The 23,788-nt window shown below is 51.1% G+C and overlaps 2 protein-coding genes across 6 annotated transcripts in view; both read left to right on the top strand.

Moving 5' to 3' along the window:
- Positions 1-1,510: 1,510 nt before the first annotated feature.
- Positions 1,511-6,884, top strand: CUNH3orf33 (chromosome unknown C3orf33 homolog). 2 transcript variants are annotated; one of them, XM_027685579.1, is made up of 5 exons: positions 1,511-1,615; positions 1,687-1,746; positions 4,140-4,293; positions 5,092-5,252; positions 5,737-6,884. In XM_027685579.1, the coding sequence occupies exons 1-5, from the start codon at positions 1,526-1,528 to the stop codon at positions 6,007-6,009; spliced, it is 738 nt and encodes a 245-aa protein (XP_027541380.1). In that variant the 5' UTR covers positions 1,511-1,525; the 3' UTR covers positions 6,010-6,884. The 2 variants fall into 2 exon arrangements, with proteins under 2 accessions (XP_027541380.1, XP_027541381.1); XM_027685580.1 differs by having other exon boundaries at positions 5,092-5,243.
- A 1,764-nt stretch (positions 6,885-8,648) lies between these two features.
- Positions 8,649-23,788, top strand: part of PLCH1 (phospholipase C eta 1) — a 63,987-nt gene continuing 48,847 nt past the window's right edge. For 3 of the 4 annotated variants that reach the window (XM_027685826.1, XM_027685829.1, XM_027685830.1), the window contains exons 1-2: positions 9,163-9,256; positions 21,129-21,246. In XM_027685826.1, coding sequence (XP_027541627.1) covers positions 21,168-21,246 — 79 coding nt within the window. In that variant the 5' untranslated portion in view covers positions 9,163-9,256; positions 21,129-21,167. Of the gene's footprint in view, positions 8,757-9,162; positions 9,257-21,128; positions 21,247-23,788 lie in introns of those variants that run through there. The other variant, XM_027685827.1, reaches the window with a different exon arrangement.

Raw genomic sequence — 23,788 nt, forward strand, 5'->3', positions numbered from 1 at the left:
TGTCTGTGTTTCTTGCCTTGTCAGTATTTGAAGTGTTGGGCTTGGAGGAGGTCGGGGATCTTCTGTTACTGCGTGTTTGGGGGGGGACATAAATCAACCCCAGGTTTGGAGTGACTGGAGGGGACGGGTGGGTGTGTACCAAGGGTCTCCCTGGCATCAGGAGCAAGGAGGGGTCTGGAAGGGTCTCTCCCTGGCATCAGGAGCAAGGAGGGGTCTGGAAGGGTCTCTCTCCCTGGCATCAGGAGCAAGGAGGGGTCTGGAATAGGACTGTGCTCACGTGTTTCCCTGGCACTGACTCCTGTCCCTTCCCCTCTCCTGAGTGACAGCTTCTCACAGTTTGTTTCAAGTGCAGCACAATCACTCAAGCTGAATGAAGTCAGATGGTTTTTATTCTCCAAGCTGAAAATGTTCCTCTGCATAAGCACAAAGACAACATAAAAATACATCAGCACCTTTCAGTCCAACCCCCTCACCTCCAGTGCACTGACCACGTGTGAGGCACTTCAGTTCTGTGTCCCCACTGGAACCACAGACCACTGATTTAATCACAGCTTGTCCATACTTAGAGATTTTTAACTTTTCTGCCTTGGAGGAAAACCATCTCAAGTGCAGAAGATGGGAAATTGAATTCCCATTTTTTTTAGAGTTGGCTTTTACTTTGTGGTTTTTTTTCACTTTTTCGGAAGGTGCCACTGAAACTTGTTACTAATAAAGATGGGTTGAGGATGGCTTGTCAGTTATTAGATGATCTCAACAATGTCAAAGTTACACATACACTCTAAATTGGTCAGAATATGTATGAAATGTGACCTAAATTAACTGTTTATTCTTCCAAACTGCTGAAACAAGTGATCGATTAGTGGTTTTAATCTAAGTAGCTACTTTGTAAGTCAGAACTGTTAGTGCTGTGCCAGCCCATGAGCAGGTTGCTGAAGGGAAGCAGTAAAATTTTGATATTGTTGCTTTTTTCTGCCAACCCTCTTTTGAAGTGATTTTTAAAAAAAACATTACAATTACTGAGGACTTAAACACCTTTAAGATTAAAATAAAATAAAAATAAAACACAAACCCCAGCCTTAAAAAGACAAGAAGAAAGGAGCATCTGGCAGGGTCAGAGGAAGTGTGTCAGAGATTTGGGGAGTTCAAAGCGGGGGAAGAGAAGGCTCCAGGGAGAGCTGAGAGCCCCTTGCAGGGCCTAAAGGGGCTCCAGGAGAGTTGGAGAGGGACTGGGGACAAGGGATGGAGGGACAGGACACAGGGAATGGCTTTAAACTCCCAAAGGGCAGGGATAGATGGGAGATTGGGAAGGAATTCCTGGCTGTGAGGGGGGGAGGCCCTGGCACAGGTTGCCCAGAGCAGCTGTGGCTGCCCCTGGATCCCTGGGAGTGCCCAAGGCCGGGCTGGATGGAAGGAGCAGCCCGGCCTGTGGAAGGTGTCCGTGCCCGCGCCAGGGGGGGCTCTGGCCGATGTTTTCCCCGTGTCCCGCCCCGCTCCCTCCCCGTCCCCGCCCGCCCGGGGCGCGGCCATGGCGGAGGAGCCGAGCGGCCCGGGCCGCCTGGGGCAGGGCCTGGCCCGGCTCTCCGAGTGGGCGGACTCGCACCTGGGGCTGCTGCGGGTAACGGGGGCGGCCGGGGGGGTCCCGCCGAGCCCCCCCCGGCCCCCCTGACCCCCTCTCTCTGCCCGCAGGGCCTGAGCGCCGGCGCGGCCGTGGCCGCGGTGCTGCTGCTGGCGCGGAGCGTCCGCCTGGTGAGTGAGTGAGTGAGTGCGGGGCTGCGGGGGCCGGGCGGGGGCCTGGGGCAGGGACCCTGCTGTGGGGACCCTGGGATGGGAACCCTGCTGTGGGGACCCTGGGGCAGGGACCCTGCTGTGGGGACCCTGCTGTGGGCACCCTGGGGCAGGGACCCTGCTGTGGGCACCCTGGGATGGGAACCCTGCTGTGGGCACCCTGGGGCAGGGACCCTGCTGTGGGCACCCTGGGATGGGGACCCTGCCGGAGGGACCCGGCTCGGCCGGGCCGGGCCCAGGCGCGTTCCCGTTCCCGTCCCCCCCGTTCCCGTCGCTGTCCCCCCCGTTCCCGTCGCTGTCCCCCCCCGTTCCCGTTCCCGTCCCCCCCGTTCCCGTCGCTGTCCCACCCGTTCCCGTCGCTGTCCCCGCCCGCTCCCGGTGGAAGCTCCGATTCCCGCACCGAGCTGAGGGATCGCTGTGTTTTATTCCGTTCCGGGTGGTTCCCTCCAAGGGGTCCCCGCTCCGCCATCTTCGAGGCTTTGCACTATTTGTGCGTTTTAGCGGCATCCCTTGGTTACAGGTGCTATCCCTTTCCCGTCAATGAGCGCTCAAGCCGCTGTTTGTTGGTTTTCTCTCTCCCTTCTCGTGCTGCTCGGTCCGCGGGCGCAGCTCTGCCCTCCCTTGGGTCTGTTCTGAGCAGGGGTCGGTGCTCGGTGGTCGCGACCCCCCCACCCCGTGCTGGAATTACCTTTCCAGGCAGCCCGTTCCTCTCGGGATTGTCTTCTCCCTAAAGCAGAGGGTTTAGCCGAGGACAGAACGCTCAGGATGCAGTCGCTGATACAACGCGGTCCAGCCGCAGCTGCTGAGTGGCAGCTGGAAAAAGCAATGGCAAAGTTTGAGTCGGATCTTGGGGGGGCTCCAGCCTTGAGGGGCTCGGTATCGCTGTCGTGCAGCAGCTCCACAGCCCGACCGAGCTGCCCCCTCCTTGTGCTCCCACCCAGAGCCTGTTCCCGAAGCCCCTGGGGTGGGTGAAGGCCCTTCCCCTCTCCCTCGGTGCAGCTCGAGCACCCTCACTTGTCCAAACACAGCACTTTCCTGGCCCGTTCTCACCGTCCTTCCGCGCACAGAACTGCCTCTGAATGCTGTTAAACATCACCCAGATCTTCCTCTGCTCCCTGCAGTGCTCAGGTCACGCTGCACTGACACCACACCGCCGGTGCGTGGAGAAGCTGAGCCTCCATGGGCAGGGAGTGACCCCACTCCCACAGGGTTCCAGCTACTTAAAAATAACATATACCCTCCTCTTCCCTCTGCACAATTCCAAAGGCTACAAGAGAACCTTTGTGCGGAGTTTCTGCTTTAAAATCCTACCAGAAAACATGAACTGCAAATGTTGCCAGAATTATATTTTTCCGGTTTTTGGTTGGTTGGTTTTGACCCAAGGGCCTGTGAAGGTGTTAATCTGTGTGGTGGAGCTTCCAGAACAGATGAGATCAGCTTTGGACAGCTTCTGTTCCCAAAAACCCTTCAGGCTTCCTGCCTGCAAGGTCCCGAATTCCCGTGTTCCTGGTGGGAGGCCTTAGGGACCACAGAGGGGCATTGCTGGATAAATAACACACAGGAGACAGGTTTTTCCTTAAGCCTGGTGTTTGGGGGTTTGGTTCCCAGCAGCTGTACCTCAGCAGGTCGGTGGGTTTCACAGCTCAGTAGAATTGGGTCAGTGCTCTGCAAAGGCCTCTGACAGTGGGACCTCAGTGTCTTCTCTGGGGGTCTCACCTGTCCTTCTCCCTCCACCCCAAACCCGTGTTCGCTCCATTCCTGTGCCACAGCCCAAGTCTTTGCTGCTGCTCGGCTTGGTTTCCCTGTGTGATCACATAACACCCCCTCGGGATCCTCCCGTGCTGTGGTATCAAATTTAATCTCCTTGTGATCTTCCCAAAGCTGTTCACCTGCCTTTGTCCCTCTCCTTGTTTCCTCCCTCACGGAAGGCGGGGCTGTCTCTGCCCTCCCTGCTCTGCCTTTGTGTTCAGCCAGTCTGTCCTTTGCCTTCCTTTCACCTCGTCCCAGCACCATTCAGGCCGCTTCTAAAACACTCTTTTCACGGTGCATCAAGTGAACTTCAATAGGCATTGCTCAAAAAATGGCAATTTCTGTTCTCTCTCTAAACCTGGCTTTTATGTCCCCCCTGATGCTGCAGGTCCTGTAAGCCAGGGAACCTGGTGAGTGTGGAAAGGCTGGCACAGCCTCTGCAGCTGATCACTATTAAGTAAATATCTATATTTACTTGTCCATGCTCTCTAATAATAGATCTGTAATTTCCCAAACTATCTTAAGAAGAAGTTGGATTTAATGTGACTGTAATCACTCTGCTTTTTTTTCGTAAAACTTTGTCTTGCTCTTCCTTCCATTAATAGACAACGAAGTTTACAAGTGCTTTGGATATACCTGTGGAGTTTGTAGAAAAGAATGTGAAATTGAGAGGGAAATTACATCACGTCACAGAGCAGGGCCTGGAAGTTGAGCACATTCCCATCAGCATTCCTTTCATCACAGCCATCCAGAGAAAGTGTAAGTAATAAGGAATGTGAAGAACAAGGGTAGGGATGAAATGTGCTGCTCTCAGAGTGGCTGCAAGGTTGGGAGGAAGGGCTGAAACATTTCCTGCTCTGCCTTTTGGTCTATCCGTGCTTTCCAGGTGGGAAACTGGGGAATAAAAGACAGGAGGAGACCCATACAGAGAGTCTGTCAATAGAATGTTTGTGTTATTTGTTACTGTGGTATTTTCCAGCAGCAGAAGTGAGCACACAGGCAGTTCTTCCACTTGCACAGCTCATCTCACTCCTGGCAGAAAGATTTTGTTGGGTTTGTGCTTTTCTTTGCAGACACCCGTTTTGGGGGACAGTTTTTTTGTCAGAAGGAAACTGTCCCTCAGTTCCATGAGTCACACACTCAGGTGTGTGTGCAAACACCAGCAGGTGTTAATGCCTCTGCCCCTTTGGATAAGTGACAGTGACTGATGGTGGGAGCAGGTCTTTCTCTCTGTGTGCAGAATAACCCAAACCAGCTCAAACCGCTCGTGCAAACTTGAATTTTATTTTATTTTTTTTACTGAAGGAGAGATGAGACCAAATTCCTGTTTGCAGATAAGTCCTTTGGGGAACTAAAAGGGATTCTTTAAGTCCACGGGAATAAATTCATTACCAAGGGCCGAGGGTCTGTGCAAAGCATGGGCTTCCCTGCAGCACCAAACGTGTCCCTCTCTGTTCCCAGGGCAGTCAGAGGGACTCCTGCACCAAACGTGTCCCTCTCTGTTCCCAGGGCAGTTAGAGGGGCTCCTGCACCAAACGTGTCCCTCTCTGTTCCCAGGGCAGTCAGAGGGGCTCCTGCTGATCCGACTGGCAGGTGTGGAGGTGGCTCCCAGTGGCACTGCCTGGCTGCAGAGAGAGCTGAGCCCCCAACAGCACATGTGGTTCCAGCTCCTGGGAAGGGAGGGCTCGGCCCTGGAGTGCCTTGTTTTAGTCAATAAGGTAAATAGAGCCTCCAAAGCTGGCTTTTATTTGATTGTAGTCGTGCAATTCCGTTATCTCCGCTCATTTAAGGAATGTTACTATTTATGATTTATGTCTTTGGATGTGAATTCTGAATGTTGTGTCTGCAAATCTGACTTCAAGACCAGTATTTTTGCAGACTGACTCATAAGAGGAGTGTGTCTCTCTGTCAGATGCTGACAGGGACACCTCCCACTATCCCAGGTTGCTCCAAGCCCCGTCCAACCTGGCCTTGGACACTTCCAGGGATCCAGGGGCAGCCACAGCTTCTCTGGGCAACCTGTGCCAGGGCCTCACATTAGAGCTGGGTTTTAAGTCAACTGGATCCCTCTTCACTTTGAACTTCTTCTGCCAGAGCATAGATTTAGCCACGATTAAAGCTTGTACCTCTGGGGGTGTTCACACAAACCCCCAAATAAACCTGTTTTAATGGTGACTGTCATCTTTATTGTGCCTTTTATAGGGTCGATTTCTCAGCATGTGCTTGAACGAGGAGCTCCTGAGCCGAGGGCTGGGCAGAGCAGCCCGGATTGAGGGGCTGCCCCACGACTCCCGCCTGTACTGGAAGCTCCACAAGAGGCTCCTTCGGGCAGAGCTGAAGGCCTTGAAGAAAAATAAAGGCATTTGGAAAGAGGAAAAGAAATCTGAAAGGATCCAAGATCACATCAGCGGCAATAAATTCGTGCAGAGGCTGAAACAGTTTGTGAGCTGGTTTAGGGGCTCCGCTGGGAGGTAAAAAGGTGGAGGATCATCAGCTCCCTGAGCTGTGTGATTTGTGTGCAGGGGATGTTTGTGATCACAAACTGTGCCATGATGTGGAGGGTCCCTGTCTCGAACAGAAGCCCCCCAGTGAATGGGTTATGTGGAATATATCCCATATCATAACCCAGGTGGGAGTGAAATTCAGTAGCAGTGTGCAGGCCAGTGAAAAGGTTCTGGTGCCAAACTCGTCCACAATAATGTCCTAAATTAGTTGCCCAGTTTTCTACCTTCTAAATCCCTACGAGCTGTGTTCCCAGCAGGGAAGGCAGCCAACAGAGCAGGTTTGGGAGGTGCAGTGCCAGTTCACACCTCTGTGATGTGTCCTTGCTGCACAGCTCACACTGGTTGGAAACTCCACTTCAGGCCTTTACAAAGCTCGTGGGAAGTGTTTACACGTGAGCTTTTTGTTTGAATTCTTTTCTTACGCTGTTTTTGGTGTGTAATTTTTGTTTTAGAAAACATTCATCCTGAATAATAGGTTGCATTGTTACTGCTATAAATGGTAATCTGTTATGGCTGTCAAGGTTGTAACAAATAAAGTTCCTTGGGGAAAAAAAATCACTTGGTATATCAAAGAATGTAAATTAATGTCAGGAATCCACATTTTTAGAATTCAACTTTCACTTGAAGAGGAAAAACCTATGTTCTTTTTTTTTCTGATGGTTCTATAAATGTCGAAAATTAGATGAAAAAAAAACTTTAACAAGAAATTTGAAAAGGAGGACCAGAGAGTGATAAAAACTTAAATTCTTTTTTTTTATTTTTGGCACACATGTTAAGTATATGAGTGTATTACTATTTATGTTGTAAATATTCTCAAAATAAAGATTGAATTTCTTAAGTTCATTGTTACATGTTTTATATACCAAGCACTTGACCTTTGTTTAACCTCCCACAGTCCCAATATTTATTTAAAGTGAAGTGCTTTACAGATTTTCCTTCTTTCTGTGTGATTCCTTTCCAGTGAAACACCGGGGAGAAGAGTGTGGTGCAAAAAAACCTTAATAGCTGAGCACTGCCTGGCTGACAATTAGTTGCTGTGTCAGCATTTTCTCTGCTGATTCCAGGGGCAAAATTGTGACTCCTGAGATTCTAAAATAAGAATAGATGTTGGTGCTTCTTTAGTGCTTTTGTTCCTGGTCCTCCCTGGGGGTGAGGCTGGTGAGCAGCGAGCCATGAAGTACCTGCAGGGTGTTGGAAACCAGCGTGGGGGAGAGGGGAGGCTGGAAACCAGGGGGTTGTGCCAGTTCCAAAGTAAAAAATGAGAGGAGTTTTTATGCATTGTGCAGTGGAGGGCTGGGCACTTGGCTGTGAAAGCCATCCAGACAGTCAGGGATTTGGGATCGCACGTGGCATCCCCTGAAGCAAACCCCAAAGCTGAGTTTTGACCCCGAACTACAAATCGAGGCTCAACAATAATCCATTTCTCGTGGAGGGTTATGGGAGTTCCTCTTCCTACGTCTGGGAAGTAGAGCTTTTCCAAGCTGGGCATGGTCGTACAGCTATGATTTATTTTCTGTAATAATTAAATATAATTCTGGACTTTGCACTTCTGTTCTGTAGATGAGTCACAGGAGGATTTATCACAAAAATCCACTGCAAAGCTGAGAGAAAACTCGCAGGAAACCATATGCTACATTTCTAGCCAGCAGAGGTGAGGTGTGGGCGAATGCCAACCAAGCTGTTGTTCTCTCACAGGGATTTGGGACTGCAGTGACAAATGATTTCATGAGGGTCAGCCCCTGTAATTGTTTGTTAATGCTGTTTTCCTTATCATCCAGGGCTTATCTGTTAACGAATAAAACCACCAGCACACCCTCCCCCCTCAGAAAAGGCCCAATTCAGTTCAAAGCTGTGCTTTCCATCTGTGCAGGGCTGAGGGGTTGCAGATCCCGTCTCCGTGGGAGGCCTGGCTGTTGGAAAAGCAGTAACAGGAGCAGACAAACAGCCCTGCAGAGCCCGGGCTGAGCCGGGGGGAGAAGCAGCACTTTCTCCATCACATAAAACCCCTCTGAGGAGCTCCTTCCCTCCCTTCGGCCACCGCGATGCCCAGCAGAGTATTTCCATCAGGGGATGCAGTTCTGTGGTTAGGAGTAAGGACAGGAATTAAACTGTTCAGCTCTGGTGCTTTTCCCCCGCGACTATGAGCGACACAACATCTTCAAAAGATCCCGGGGAGGGAAAGGACAGACCTGGCCTCCAAATGGCCCAAGGAAAATACCTTCATTGCTGCACAGGCTGTTTATTGCCGGTGTGGGATGTCAGGCAAATGGCCATAAACAGCACCGGCCTCCCCCGGAGCCCACTCGGGGCTGTTTGCGTCCTTCGGGAACAAACTCCGCAGGGCTGGTGTGATAGGACAGGGGAGAATGGTTTGAACCGCAGGAGGGTCGGTTTACATCAGATTCATGGAAGATTTTTTTTTACAATGAGGGTCGTGAGGCCCTGGCACAGGTTTTGCCCAGAGAAGCTGTGGCTGCCCCTGGATCCCTGGAAGTGTCCCAGGCCAGGTTGGACGGGGCTTGGAAGCACCCTGGGCTGGTGGGAGGTGTCCCTGCCCATGGCAGGGGTGGGACGGGCCGGGCCGGGGTCTCCATGGCACCCGCCGCCGGCGCGCGAGGGGCCGCCCCGAGGGGCCGCTCCCGCCGTCCTCCCTCAGTTCTCCCTCAGCTCCCTCCGTTCCCACCGGGACCGCTCCGCACGGCTGCACCCGGCAGCTCGGTGAGTCCCGCCGTGAGGAGGCTCCGCCGGGACGGGCGGGGGTTCGGACCGGGCAGGGCTGAGGGGGCAGCGGGGCTGAGGGAGCTGAGGGGGCGGCGGCACTGAGGGGGTCCGGCCCCGGGCGGCGCTGAGGGGGCAGCGGGGCTGAGGCGGCGGCGGCGGCGGCACTGAGGGGGTCCGGCCCCGCGGCTCGGCGCGGACACACAATGGAACAGGTTGAATGGGAGCGGGCGCGGGGCCGCGGGAACACCGGGGGTGGATCGCGGCTCCGGCCGCTCCGCCCGCGGCAGGGCCGGTCTCGGCCGCTCCGCTCCGGGCGGGGCCCCGCGCCGGGTTTCGCGGCGCTCCGGGCCCGGGGGCGGGCCGGGCCGGGCCGGGCGGGCGGGGCGGTGGCAGCGCCGGGGGTTTGAACGGCGGAGCAGGTTGTGCTCGGACCGGGACGGGTTGTGGTGGTGGTGGCGGCGGTGGGGACCGGACCCAGCGCAGCCCGGCGGCCCGCGGTGAGTGAGCGCGGGGCGGGACCCCCCCGAGCCCCTCTGGAGCCCCTCCGAGCCCCGTCCGTCGGTGCGGCCCCGGGGGGCTCCCGTGGCAGGACGGGGCTGTGCCCCGTGAGCCTCCGCCGGGCTTTCCCTTGCTGTTCGTGCTGGTGTTTTCCCCGGTGTTTGCGGCTCGCAAGTTGAGGTGAGGGTTTGCAAGGTGCAACTTTTCGTTTATTTATTTATTTATTTGTAACCCGCCGCGCGTGCCCCGCTCCTCTCGCCCCTCCGGGAGCCGGCCCGGGGCTCTCGCCGCGGTCGCTGCCCCGGCCCGTGCGTGGCCGTGTTTGTTCCGCTGGATCCATCGCGGATCGGGCGGGATGAACTCCCGGCCGCTGCCCGGGCTCCGTGCCCCCTCCCCTGGGCCAGCCCGGCGTTCGCCATGTGCCGTGGGCGGTTGTGCCCCCGGGCTGTGCCGGAGCGCACCTGGGCCGGTGATGAGCTGAAACCAGAGCCAGCTGCAGCCGCTCGGTTCGCCCTGACCGGGGCCAGACCGTGTTAAATGAGGCTTAGCCTACAATCCTGAGGGGCAAGAGCCTCCCCCCCCGAGGAGCAGAGGGCATCAGCCAGCAGTGCTACAGAGCTGCTTTGGGAACGCGCTTGGTTCCCACCTGAAAGGTGCTGGAGTAGGTGGGGGTTGAGAGGAGTCAAACCTCTCGCTGGATTGAGTTTTTCCTAAAAATACCTTTTTTGGGGGGCTAATAACCTAGTCCATAAACCATTTTTTTTTTAAATAAAGAAAGTACAGTGAGCTAGGAATTAAACTCCATGCACGTTTTGTTGTAATTAAGCAACTCTGTGATTCTGGGAACTTCAACTCCAGCTGACCGAAGTGTTTTTAGAAGAAGTGTTATTAAATTCCAGCCAGAAAGATATAAGCCTTATCAGATGGACCAGTCATAGGCTCTTTGTTTAAAGTGTGCTTTAACTCCTGAGTTATAAAGCACAATGTTTGCCTGTTTCCAGGGGGCTCTCCTGATTTGCTTGTCCTTGGGACTTTTGGCCTGTTATGTTGCAAAACTTAAAGGAAACTAAGGAAAACTTCAGGTGTTTGTTCTGAAATGGGAAAGAACAACTACAGGTAATGATACTGAAAAGAGAGGCAGGAATCAACCCTGCAATGAAACACCTGAGTTAAAGATAATGTGGGATATGGAAAGAAAATAGAGGTTTTGGGAGGTGAGAGGCAGCAGAGTGCAATGCTCGCTGTTAAAAACCTTCCTGGTTCTTCAAACAGCAGCTCCGTGGAATAAGATTGAGAACACTTCTTTTTTTAATTTGTTTTTAACTCTGAAGGATGCTTTTTCTAGACTTAAAAGTGCCAGTAGGCTGTTACAGAAAAAGAAGTGAAGTTTTTTCAGCTGAAGATGCACGATTTGCGAGAAACGATCTGAGCGGTCGCAGGCGCTCTCTGGTTCTGTGCTACCTATTGTCTGTAAAACGGGGATCAGCTGGTGGGTTGGGATCAAGTGGTGCACAACTCATTATTTTAACAATCCCAGCCCAGCCTGGGAGGTTGCCTAGGGAATTGATTTAATGCTGCTGTCCTTTCAGCCGCCGAGGCGGGAGTCCCGCCAGGACTTTGATCAAAATCACCGGCGTTTGTGAGGGAGAATAAAATTTTCGCTCCATAAAAGCAGAGGAGAGGCCACCCGCTACCAACGGCTCCTGGTTTTGCATGAGCTGGTCTGTAATTTAAAACACTGTCAAGAAATACCCGTGGCAGTAAAACACTTTTATGAGCATCAAAACACGGGATGAAAATCAGTCCTCTGTTCGATACTTAGCTTCCCTTTATTTCTGGGAAAGCCTTCCATGCTGAAGCTCTGTGTTCTGTTGGCTTTACAAAGGAATCTTTTTATAAATGGAACAGTTTTCCTTTAATGAAATCTGAATAAGGTGGGGTTTTTTTAAGGTGTCACCCAGGATCCAGTTCAATTTAAACTGATAACCTAGATGGCAAAGCCAAGGCCACAGCCACATGGGGTGGTGGTGGAGATGTGGTTTGTTTGCTCTGGGCTTTTTAATAAGTTTAAAGAATTTTGAATGTTAAAAAAATATCACAAACACTCCCAAGTGGGAAAGCAGAGGTCTGTTTCCAGGTCTGATAATGACCTGCTGTGTTATCTTCAGTAGGACAGTTTTCTGCCTGTGTCTTCAGTGCAGTAACACTGCCATGCGTGATTGCCTTGTAGGGTCTTGCAGAAACTCCTTTTATTAGTGCTTCAAATGTGCTTGACTGTGTTGAAGTGAAGGTGCTGTAGAAACACAGTTATTACAGTGTTTCCCTCTTGGCAGTCGGGTGTGGAGCGTGTTCTGCGAGGGTGTTAAATCACTGACCAACAAAGCGTGGTTCCCCTGGGCGGGGGTTAATTGGTCTGAACCTCTGGGCCTGCACTGTGCCAGGGATAAATGTGGCTTTGCTTCCCAGTGCACAGGCAGAAGGTGCTTCCTCTGGAGTCCTGCTGAGGTTGGCTGGTGTTAGTGTGGCCTGATCTAAAGGCCAGGAGGGAGGTGTGTGTTCTCGTGTACTCGTTTTGGTTTGTTTTCCTCCTTTCTTGTTTATTTTAGGAAGCTGGAGCTGTTGTCTGTAGCAAAGGTGGCTTTCTTGCTCCAGTCTCCATGGACGCTGAGGGCACTATTGCTACTCCAGAGATCCGAGCTTGCCCTCTGCTCTCCTGACTTAGGGAGCCTTTTGCTGCTCATCTGGCATTACAGGACTATCTAGTTGTACCTGGGTGGCTGAGGGTGATGTGGAGCATGGATTTGAGAGATGGAAAGGCAGGTTGGGGGACCCACAAGGTGAGGAGACACCTGCACTGCAGATGGGCACTTGCTGAGGTTTCCACAGGGGCAGTGGAGGAGGAGAGCTGGCCAGGGCTGCTGTCTGGGAGCAGACACCTGTTGCAGAGCTGGAAAAAGCCAGGGACAGGAGGCTGGGGATGCCAGTCCTCCTGGGGAGGCTCAGTCAGCCCCTGAACGATGTCAAAGTGCTCCAAGGGTGCTTGGCCGTGTGCATTCCAGCCCTTGGCAAGGCGTGTCCACGTGAGTCTCTCCAACCTGAAGTAACTCAAGGTTGCCTGCAAGAAACTTCAGGTGGAGACAAGCTGTGGTGTGAAGCAGCCCATGCTCCCTTCCAGACTGGATTTATTGGAAATGACACAGAGTTCAGGTACCTCTGCACGCTGAGCATGACCAAGCGTGTCCTGAGGTGGGGAAGGGGATGAATTGACTCTTAACAACACGGGTTCAAATCAGGCAGTGCTGAGCCTCTTATCAACGTGTTTCTCATTCTTCGCCCAGCCTTTGTTCCACCCACAGGTGAAAAAAAAGGAAGAATATTGGCAATTACCAGCTGTGACAATTTGTGTCCAACACAGAGGGTCTCGTGGTATGAAATGCCCACTCCTTGGGGAAGCACTTACCCATTGATAAGTAGCCAAATACACGAAGTGCAGATCATCCATGGGCACGGCTGGCTGTGTTGGCACACGTCCTTTCCAGGCATCTAATTTTTATCTTCATATCTTATTGTTTAAATGACTCTGTGCTGCAGCAGAGCAGCACCCAGGCTTTCCCAGGTCAGAGCAGGAGCAATAGTTCAGCAATAGGTGCTCCAGCTACTGAAATGGGTCTTGTGTGTTAACAGTGTGTCTGAAAATGACTTGTCCAAGTTGTGAAATACGTATTTCTGGTGAGACATGGGTACTCTCAGGTGTGATCTGGTGTGCTGTGTGCCCCCTGCTTTTTACAGGGTATGTTCTTGCTGATCTGTGGAGGAAGAAAAGGTCCTTCCTAAAGCTGTGCAATGGTCTGTGGGAGAAAAGTGTTTGTTTTAATTTCTAGAAAGAGTGTTCTTAGGAGACCAGCAGTCTCCTGGTGCTGACACTCTCAAGTGTTCACCTTCACAGCCTCAGAACCACCGGGCTGAGTGGTGTGAATGGGGCTTGTTTTCTTGACCCTGTGCAGTAGTGTAGTTCTTTGGAGTCCATGGAAATTTGTCAGCTCCAGCATGGGAGGTAAAGTTGGATTCCATGCCCACCCCTTCCAGATTTTACCTGGAGAGTTGAGGCATGAGCTGGGAATCTCTGGGAATTCATGAACTGCCTCTGAGATTAATCAATTCCCCTGACTTTGGGAGCACTGATACTGGGGTGGATGGCTCTCAAAGCTGATAGTTCTGGGCTTGCTGTGCCTTCCTCTGCCTACTTTGAAGTGCATTGTCATGTTTGTAGAAGAATTTGGAGAAAATATAAAAGATTCTCAAAGAATATAGTAGAATCTGAAGACATGTTTTTGGTGCATTAAAAAAATAGCACTGCCAGTGTGGTGAAGTGAGTTGTCTCTCCATAGATTAAAATCTCCAGTGTAGAAACACTCTTGAGCTCAACATCTGGAGTTTGAAAGGCTTTGTGCAGCAAAGCCACAAACTGATTTGGATTAGTGGATTGGTGTACAGGGAGCAGGCAAAGGCAGCAGGGAGCTGTGATAGCACTGGAAAGCTGTGTAAGGAAAACATTCATGGACATCCATCCAGAGTTTCCCGTTCCATGCCTGGTGGGATGAGTGTTAACTGAACAGGGTGTGCAGGGCAGGTGTCTCCTGAAGTTGTGCCTGCTGGGTGACAAAAGCACACCACCCTCCTGGAAATAATTCCTTAGGGAGGAGAAAAACAAATTCCATTTAGGCCTCTCGAGGAATGGGGAGCAAATGCTAATTCCCTTTCAGGGTCTGTTGCCATGGGGAGTCAGTTCAAATCCTTTCTAATGCCTTCCTCAGCAGCAAGTTGTGCTGACACATGCTTTTCATGGCTTCCCAGAAAGCAGAGAAATGACTTGGAACAAAAGCTCCCTGAGAGCTCAGAGCCCCGGGAAGAGCAGGGGCTGCTGTTGGGCCGGGGGTGGCACAGGTGGAGTTGTCCTGGGCACAGCTTGGCTCCTGCCTGCACAGGGGCAGTGGGCACCAGGGAACTCCTGCCAGAGCCCAGGGACGGTGCTGGGCACTGAGCCCGACCTGCTGCTCTCCTGGGAAGGGAAAGGGTGGTTTGGAGAGCGAGTCCTGGGTGCCAGTCCTCTGGCATGAGCCCAGCTGGACGAGTTAGGGTGAGGCTGAGCCACTTGTACCCCTGGTGCCCCCATGGGAGGGAGATGTGCAGCCACCCCCGCCTGCCTTCCACACCCTGCCCGGCCCAGGTGGAGCTGGTGCAGTGTCCTGAGTGTGCCCAGTGCAGGGCACAGTGCAGGGGCCTGTGGCTGGAGGTGGCAGTGGTGAAATGCTATTTCTGCCTCGCTGGTGGAGCCTGTTAATTGCTGTAAGATGAACAAAGATTTCAAAGCAGCTTTTTCAAACCATCAAACAACATGACATCTGAGTCTGTCTTCATCTGGTGAGCAAAGCAACTGCTCTAGTGGGGGAATAGGCAAAATATCAGGTTAAAACCATTAAAAATTAAAAAAATTCTGCATTTTCATGAGGCCTCATCTGTCTAAAGACCATGCAAGTGCAATATCTGTATTCCAAATCCACACTTCTCTGAACTTTTCCCTTTAGACAACTCTAAGAGTTTCCAGTTGCTCCCAGCGAACTCCACAGGAAATTTTTCTTTGCTCCTGTGCTGTCCTGCCCCCTCTGACACCTCCTGGCAGCGTGGTGCCAGCACAGATGTTCTCTTGGCCTCATGGCACGTTTGATTAGGGAACTCATCTGTCAGAAAAATAAACCAAACCAAAGTCTCCTCTTTTGTTCCTCCAGACCAGTTCCTAGAGAAAGGAGAAAAGGACCAAATACTGCGTGTTTTTGTTTTCTATTGCCAAATATTGTCAGTAATATATTTTCATGCTGGTGTTATTTATGGATAAATATTTGGTATTCAAAAGGGAGTGTAACTTTGGGGGCATTTTTTAAGCTTTTTGTTTATACAAGATGCTTTAACTTCTGGAAAGTAATGGTACATTTATGTAATAGTTTATACCATAGGTAGGTGATAGATTGTTTCATAAGTTATGAAAATTACATCAATTTGTGGGGAAAAGTGTCTTTTTGTGTTAGCAGTATGGACCTTCCATCTGATGCAGCCAACGTGCCTTGCCTACTCTGCCTGGCTCCCATATGTGTACCTTCAGCAACGTTTGTGCAAGTTATTTTGAGTGAATGTTGATATTTGATGCTGATTAAAGAGGAGATTTGCACAGATGATGTGTGGAACCCTTAGAGCCTGGGCTTGTGTGACAATTAAATCTAAATCTGCATGAATTTAGACCAGCTTAAATGCTTAGCAATATTTGGGCGACTGTGAGTGGCTTAGTGGAATAAGAAGCCCAAGACTGCAGATGGGTGGGTGCCCCATGAAATATGGTCATATTAGGGTTTTACAATCTCTTCAGATTTGGTTTCTAGGTCTAACCACGGCTAAGCTTTTCATCCAATAGCTACTTTGGTTTTTTTGGATACTGTTTTCCAAAATTACAGCCCTTGTTGTGAAGAGGCTTGAGGGTTGTTCCACCGGAGGAGTTGTCACTTTGTAAAAACACAGACTGGAAATTCCCTGTTGATGGCTACTAATAAATTCACCTAGGAGAGACCCTGCAGCACATTTTAGTACAGTCCAGGGAAAGGAGGTTGGTGAGAGCATGAATTTTCCTGGTTGCATGTTGTGGTGTAAACAGAATTACAAATGGCTTTGCTCCCTCTGGTCAGTACCTGCTAGTTCACAATATCAGTGTGGCAAAGGGCTGAGCCCTGGGACTCTGGAGAACGAGTCCTAAGAGAAGTGTCTCATCTTTGATTGCCACTGCAATGTGTTTGCCAACCTGCTGAGTGCTCCTGGCACCTTTGGAAATGATGGAGAGCTTGATTTGGGACATTGAGCCAAGGGACTGTAGAGACAAATCAGCAATCCCTCCTGGGCAGCCCTCCTGTTCCTGGGGAGTGCAAGTGAATCTCCTGCTTGCTCTCAAGCTTAGGGTAAATCACTTCACCTCCCTCCCTTCTAATGGTGCTGTAGGTCTGTTGTGAAGCTAAATTGCTTGGCTTTCCAATCCCACCTCAGGATTCTCCCAGGGAAGTCCAAAGTAGTATTTGTGCTGTGCTTTGGTGTTTATTTGCTGTTTGCAGTGGCTGCAGGGTAACTGCCCACACATGGTGGTCAGCAGAGATGCTCTGTGCCCCCACACAATCACAGCTGCCAGATTAAAGCCCAGCCTTTCCCTCTGGACTATATTCCTGCTGCTTAGTGCCAGCCAGATGGTCTGTCCTCCCTCCTATCCCAAGATCCCTAATGCTCATACAAGTGCTCTGGCATAGCTGGAGCTAATACAGCATTATTTCCATCACACACTTGGGGTGTCCTTTGTGTGACTCCAGATCGCTCTTCTCATTTTTAACTTTTAAAAAAATTATTATTATTCTTTTCCTTTATGTCAATTGTAGGGTCCAGTATCTCTGAACTATTTTTCATGGTAATATTTATCATTGATGGGCATCTTAAATGGGCACAGTTTATCAAAATCTGTAGCCCTCTCAATATATTCAGTGTTTTCTGGACTTTGGTTTCTGTTGAAGACAGAATTGCCAGGCACATGCACTTTATACACCATTTGGGGCTAAGGAAGAGAATCAGTTTTTGTAAATCATACTTTGAACGTGTGTGCACTGGGTAGGTGCCGGAGCAGTGAGCTCTGAGACTGGAGCTGTGTTTTTGTGAGAGGGCAGTGCTGGTGCCCTACAGTGTCTGTCCTGCCATGGGGAATGATCCGTGGGATCTGGTGGACTCCAGAAACAAGCAGGGAGAGGGCAGGTGAGAAGGGGTGATGAACAATGCCCAGCCTGTGAACTGCTCCACTGGTGAGCCGCTAATTGTCTGTTCTGGGAGCTGTCCCAGGCCTCACCCCCTCCTGGCTGGTGCTAAGTGGCGTGTGCTTAGTACCCTCTTCACACCGGGGACCTGCACAGTGTCCAGCTTAGATACTGCAGATAAACACTTGGATTGTGCTGCTGCTTTCCAGACTGGTTCAGTGTGTTACAGCCTTTCCCTCGAGTGCTGCTCACCCTGCAGCTGCCGGTGTCGTGCACTGTGATTCCCTGGAATGAGGGAATTCCCTGCTTCCCTGCACAGCTCACTCAGGCATGGGGGTTTTCTGTGTGAGGGGAAACTGCACAGTGCAGTGAGACCTGGGGGTCAGGTGTTGTTCTGGTGCTGAGCCTCTTGCCATGAGAATTCTCTCTCACAACCTAAGCAGATCATGTGCATCCTCTGCTAAATTCAGAAGCATCTTACACATTCACGTCCACAACTTTTCTAATCAAAGAGCTCCATAAAGCATGCATCTAAGGAAACATTCCTTGTGGGGAATTTACCCACTTTCTGATAAAAGAATAATCATATTTATTCATCTCATCCATCTGTATCTACACTGTTTGTGCATGCAGCCATGGATACATAAGTTTAATTATTTTTTTCATCAAACTTCTTTGAGCAGTATCAACTTACTTCTATTAATAACGAGCAATATCAGTTTACTTCCATTAATAACCTGAGCAGTGCCAGTTTACTTCCATTACTAACTCTATTGTAAGGTCCAGCTCTTTGGGAAGGTGTCTCCTTTGGAACACAGTGCTCAAAGCACTCAGCTGAGGCAGCTGATGGGTTTAATGGAAATTATTCAGCTAAAATAGAAGATACAGTTCCTTCAAGTTGCTGTGTTTCTGCACACCACACAATGGACTCCCTTGCTCAACTTCTGTATTAATGCCCTTTATCCAGATATAAAGTGGATGGATTGTTGACACGCTGGAGTAACATCTTTTCTCTCAGCAATGATCATTTGGGATGAATGTGCCAGGCCCAGGGCTGAACCTGCAGGAATTCTGTTTGTTGTGAAAGTGATACCCCCAAGCTGAGAAACCTGCAGAGCGAAAAATGGGTGTTTTCAGCTCTCTCTGAATTGGCTGCTTCATCAGGTAACTGCACAAGCTGATTTTGAACTCAGATTTATATCTGGTCAGGATTTTGGTAACTTTTTTTCCCCCCAAATAGTTTTGGTGGTACAGTCCTTTCCTATTTAGACATAATTACCTGCTTATTAACACTTTTTGCTCATATAGCTTATTCTACATGTATAAAATAAATTATATAGGCATAGCCTGTGGAACATTCTGGTTTATGGCATAGACAGGATGTTCCTTTTCTACTGTGCTGCTGCTGTTGAAGTGGTGCAAATTTGTGTACAGTTAAGTTCCTAAGTGCACTTTCATTTGAAATGATGGTATTTGGCCCAAGTGTGGGGTTGGTTGGGTCTTTGTTTCCCTTTTTTTTGTACTATGGGATCTTGGCTGGGCTCTCCTGGAGCTCTGTAAAGGAAATAACTTAAAAGGCCATCCAAAAAATGGCTGGTGTTTCTTAGGAAGGTTTTCTTACGGGATGTTTGTGTCAGCTGATGCAGCCCCCTTGGGATTCTGCCTTCGTCCCTGATGTGCCAGGGAGAACCTTTGTTCCGAGAGGCCACCGGGGTGTGGGAGAACCCTTTGTGCAAGAACAAAGGAGGATTGTATCGGCATGAGCCGTGAAAGGCAGGGGAGGGGGCTGAGGGGCTCTTCCAGAGGCACTGCGGGGATATATTGATAGCAACATTTCCCTGTAAATCTCTCCCTTGATAGGAGTTCTGTGTGGGAGCTGAGCGGGAGATAAGATCTCCTTATTGTGTGTAAATTCTTAGTGATGAATATTTGATATGGTTTTCTTAATTAAAACACGGTGCCTCTTGTGTTTTTATAGCCTAAAGCAAAGAGCCTGGCAGTGGGCTGGACCGTGGTGGTAGAATTGTTCCTACACTTTAAAAGTAACTAACAGCTTGTGCCTTACTAATTAAGGCTGGAAGAGTGGCCCTGGTTAATGCAGGCTGTAACAAAGCTCTTGGCTGGCGAGGGCAGAAGCCCAAGGAGTGTAGAAGCTGAAGCCTGGCAGAGGTAGTGGGTAGTACTGCTTAGCCTTCCAAATTTTGGCAAAATATGCCTTTGATGTAAACAAAACACTCTGTAGTGGAGACTGTGGAAGTTTTAAGATGGAGCAAAACAGAAACAGGTGTTTTTGGCTCGTGCCTGTGGTGGATCGTTCAGACCTTCTCTCCTCCCTGCAGAGGCAAATTCCACCTCTGCAGCAAACCTGGGACAGAAATACCATGGATGTCAGATTAGTGTTGGCCTGTTGGTCTCTAGTGCCTGCACAGACCAGCAGGGCAATAAATGTGAACATTTACACTTTGTCACCAAGTTATTGGCTTCAGCCCCATTCCTGGTGCTGCTTCTGCAGGAGAAACCTCAGCACCTTCCAGAGTGGAGCAGCCCTGGCGGGGTGTCTGTGAGCCCAGCAGCTCTCTGGAAGGAGAGGGGGAAGCTGGCTTCCCTCTGCCTGCCTCCAGGTCACAGGGTCTGCTGCCCCTCCGAGTGCCAGTGCTGTTCTCAGAGCCTTCCCTGAGCTCATCCAGCTTCCCAGCCCTGCAGGCACAGCCCGGTTTTTCCCTGGCTTTGTGAGGTGAACCGGGTGAGAAGTGCCTGGTGACTGACAGAAGTGCTGGGGGAGAGGATGTCTGCAGGTGTTTCTGGGCTCCTCACAAGCAGCTCCTTCACCTCCATCACTGCAGGATTCATGGCATGGATGCAAGGAGAAGGGAAAAAGTTCTCCAGGTTCTTCTGTTCCCTTATAGCCGAGAGCAGTGGCTGTGCCCCAGGAGATGATAGTAGCTGAAGTGGTCATTGAGGATCCTGTTGGCTGTGATTTCAGATTTCTTGCCCTTTTTGTTTAGAGTGAAGTGGGTCTGTGTCCCTCAGCAGAGCTGCAGCCCAGACACTTGCAGTGAGTGGTGTCTCATTTGGGGAGTAGGGGGTTGTTACGAAGCCCCCCTGGCAGTGGTTTCCTGAGGAGACTTGAATGGCAGTGTCCTTACACCCTGGGAGAATTTGCTTGGTTGAAGACAGTTGGAGTTTGTGCCAAGTGTGGGCGAGCAAGCAGCTGGCTTGACCAGAGTGAAGGTGGGAGGGAGATAAAATGGGAGATCAAAGTGGGCTTGTAACAGGAAGGGGTGTCTGGGTTGCTGAAACCAGATCTTGAACTTAATAAAGTAGCAAAGGGAGAAGGAGGATCCAGTGAAAGGATCTGGTGTCAGGACAGGAGATCAAGGAGTCCATGGCTTCAGAGAAATATGAAATGCTGGTGTGCCTGGCTGCAGCAGAACTGTGCATAATAAACTATGGGAAGGATTTTTGCACATCAGGGACAAAGGCAGAATCCCAAAGGGATTCCCAGCTGACACAGGGCAGTGACTGCCAAGGGCAAGGGCACTGGTGCAAGGGCTCTGTGTCCACATAACTCTACTCTGGTCTCAAAAGCAGGGGGTGATTACCTTCAACTCACTTTTTTGTATATATAACCTTCACTTGGGGACTGTTGACAGTGACGTGGTGCTGTTGGATGTGTCTGTAGCTTGTTGACTATGGGCCAGCATCATTAAATGGATTACATTGATCGTGTCTCCAGGCCCCACCGTGGCTGTGACAGCAGTGACTGTGGGTGGGGTGGGCTCCCTGCAGCAGCTGGGACTTGCTGGCTGGTGGCATCACTGCAGCCTGGTTCCAGCTCCATCCAGGTGATCTGCCATGGCCCTTGCCTTGGATGTCTGTGGAGATGGGCACGTTTGGGGAGTGAAAAACTGTGTTTGTTGTAACGTTTGTGTGAAGCCAATGAACTGTTTTTCATGAAGGGCACAAATAACTGCAGAGCTTGCAGCAGTTGGGCATTTCTTGTGAATTAACTGGCAGTTCCCCGTTCTGGTCTCCCTTGCAGGGTCAGTGCCTTGGATGGTGAGCAGGAGGTGGCCCCACTATGAGTTACTGGAGTCTGGATAAGAAGAGCTGTCTGCAGTACTGCAGGCACTTCCTAGCAGACAACGGCGTGTTCCACGGTGAGTCACAAAGTTACTGGCTGCTTTTGGTTTCTGTGTCCCTGCTGTCGGCTGTCCCCGGCATTCCCTATCCACACGTGTGTCTCACCGGTGGCGCTCCCCCCGGGCCCGGGAGCCAGCGCTCCTGCCGGGACGAGCCTTCACCGGGCGGGTGAAGGGGGTGCGCGGGGACCCCCAGGAGGGCGGGGGGGGGGGGGCCAGGGCCGGGGGGGGGGTGCACGGACCGGGGCTGCCCGCGGCGCCGCGCGGGGCCGCCAGGGGGCGCTGCGGGACCGCCGCCCCCGGGGCTGAGCGTGCCGGACCCGCCGGGACCGACTGACAGACTGACCGACACACAGACAGACAGACCGACCCCCGGTACTGCCGGGACCGACAGACAGACTGACCGACACACAGACAGACAGACCGAGCCCCGGTACTGCCGGGACCGACAGACAGACTGACCGACACACAGACAGACAGACCGACCCCCGGTACTGCCGGGACCGACAGACAGACTGACCGACACACAGACAGACAGACCGAGCCCCGGTACTGCCGGGACAGACAGACAGACCGACCCCCAGTACTGCCGGGCTCCGACAGACAGACCGACAGACAGACCAACTGACCCCCAGTACTGCCGGGCTCTGACAGACAGACCGACAGACAGATCAACTGACCCCTGGTACTACCAGGCTCCGACAGACAGACTGATTGACCCCCGGTTCCGCTGGTCTGACCTCTCCTTGCCCTCTGGTGCTGCGGTGCTGGACCTGCAGGGGTCCGACCTGAAAGTGTGCGGAAGGGCTTGACTTGCAGGTGTTGATCAGAGGCCTGTGATGCCTCCCAGAGATCCCCAGTCAGTGCCCATCACCCCCTCACTCTTAGCCCCTTGCCATTGCAGGTGGCTGCTGTGATAATTCAGTTGTTGGAGGATCCTGCCACTAAATACTCTGAAGTCATCCTGATGTAAAATACTTGCTTTTCAGGATTTCTTTTTATATGCTTAAAACTTGATATATCAACTAGGGAGCGCATGTGTTCCCCCCTGAGGATTTCTCTCCCTTTGCCTCACCCCTGGGCACAGGGTAAGGAGCAGTGCTGAGCCCAGCCTGTGCTCCTGTGCTGGGTCAGGGACCAGCAGGATTCAGGAGCTGTCCCTGCCTGCAGTAGATTCCTGCACGTCTCATCCAATAAGAGAGCTGGACCCCTGCCTGCCTGCTGGGAGAGTGACTTCCTAATGCTGTTCTGAAAGGCCCAAATCTTATATTCCTTATTCCCTTTGCGGTCAGTGATTAAAAACTGTCACTTCAGGGCAGATTTATGGCACTGTTAATAACAGCAGCATGGAGTGCCTATGAATTAAAGATAGAAATACTTGTCACTTTCAAAGCAAAGGTATTTTTTCCTAGAGAACATATCTCCATTTTCAGTGTGTTTGTCAGGACTGGGAGAGTTTGCAGCCCACTGCAAACCAGGCTGTATCTGCATTTTTGTCACTGTGGTTATGTCACCATCGATGAAGTTAATGGCTTAGTGGGAGAATTAATCATCTGTCAGTTTGTGGATCTTCCTAATGAAAGGCAGTTCCATTTTCCCCTGTACTGCTTTTTTCTTGCCCATGGGCACTGCTAGTTTATTTGGGACACCAGAAGGATGTTAATAACTTTCTAAGTCAGTCTGACAGTGGCGTTGTCACATTAATTCATGTGTGTGCTGCATCTGGGACTTGTGTTACAGGCAAAGTGCTTGGTGAGCCTGTCAGCATCTCCAGGCACAGCCATTCTGCTCCTCAGATGAAATGGATTCATTCCTGGGGTCTATCAGGCCACTCATGGAGTCCCTCTGGTTTTGGTGGGGTCGTGTTCCTTCTGAGTTGTGTCCCAGATGTCTTCCCCCAGGTCCCCCCTCGCTGGGTCTGGGCACTCTGGCAGTGTTTTGGTGAGTGCCTGTTGTTCTCCCTTCTCTCCAGGCAACTCCCTGGCACCGGTGTATTGACTGGAGCTGTTACATTTTGGATGTGTAGCTGCAGTTCTGCTATTCCAGAACACATGAAGGATCAGTCTGGTTGGTGCTCTGTGACTGAGGTGTATTTTATCACAGAGCAGCACAATGTCTTTATCCTGCTAATGGTGCAAAGGCTGGATAACGATCCATCAGCACAAGGTCCAGTAATCCCTGAACAGCTATTGAGGGATGAGTGTGCAAAGTGATAATTCTCTAAAGTTGAAGGCATAATTAGCAGGGATCCTAGACCAGAAAGATTCCATGGCTTAATTTATTTGTCTTTCGTTCATGACCAGACAGGATTAATTATTTTTCCCTGGCAGAGTCTCTCAGGGCTTCCCATTTGTCTCCTTTAACCTAAGCAAGACCCAGCAGCAACAGTTCCTTCACTCTGAGTGTGTGGAGGGAGCTGAAGTCCTGCTGGGCAGTGCCAGGGGAGGCAGTTCCCCCAGCCTGATGTGAGGCTGTGTGCATGTCCCAGGAGTTACCATGGGGCTCCTGATGCTGGAGACAAGTTGATTTCCTTTGGGGCTGTGCTGATACACATAAAAGG

Source organism: Neopelma chrysocephalum, unplaced genomic scaffold, assembly GCF_003984885.1.
Source record: "Neopelma chrysocephalum unplaced genomic scaffold, ASM398488v2 Primary Assembly neopelma1_69, whole genome shotgun sequence".
NCBI lineage: Eukaryota > Metazoa > Chordata > Aves > Passeriformes > Pipridae > Neopelma > Neopelma chrysocephalum.

What these genes read in the sequence shown, in the direction of transcription:
- CUNH3orf33 (XM_027685579.1), top strand. Translation starts at nt 1,526, where the DNA reads ATGGCGGAGGAGCCGAGCGGCCCGGGCCGCCTGGGGCAGGGCCTGGCC. An exon ending in CGCACCTGGGGCTGCTGCGG is followed by an intron (nt 1,616 to 1,686) that starts GTAACGGGGGCG and finishes CTCTGCCCGCAG; the next exon opens with GGCCTGAGCGCCGGCGCGGC. An exon ending in GCCTTGTTTTAGTCAATAAG is followed by an intron (nt 5,253 to 5,736) that starts GTAAATAGAGCC and finishes TGCCTTTTATAG; the next exon opens with GGTCGATTTCTCAGCATGTG.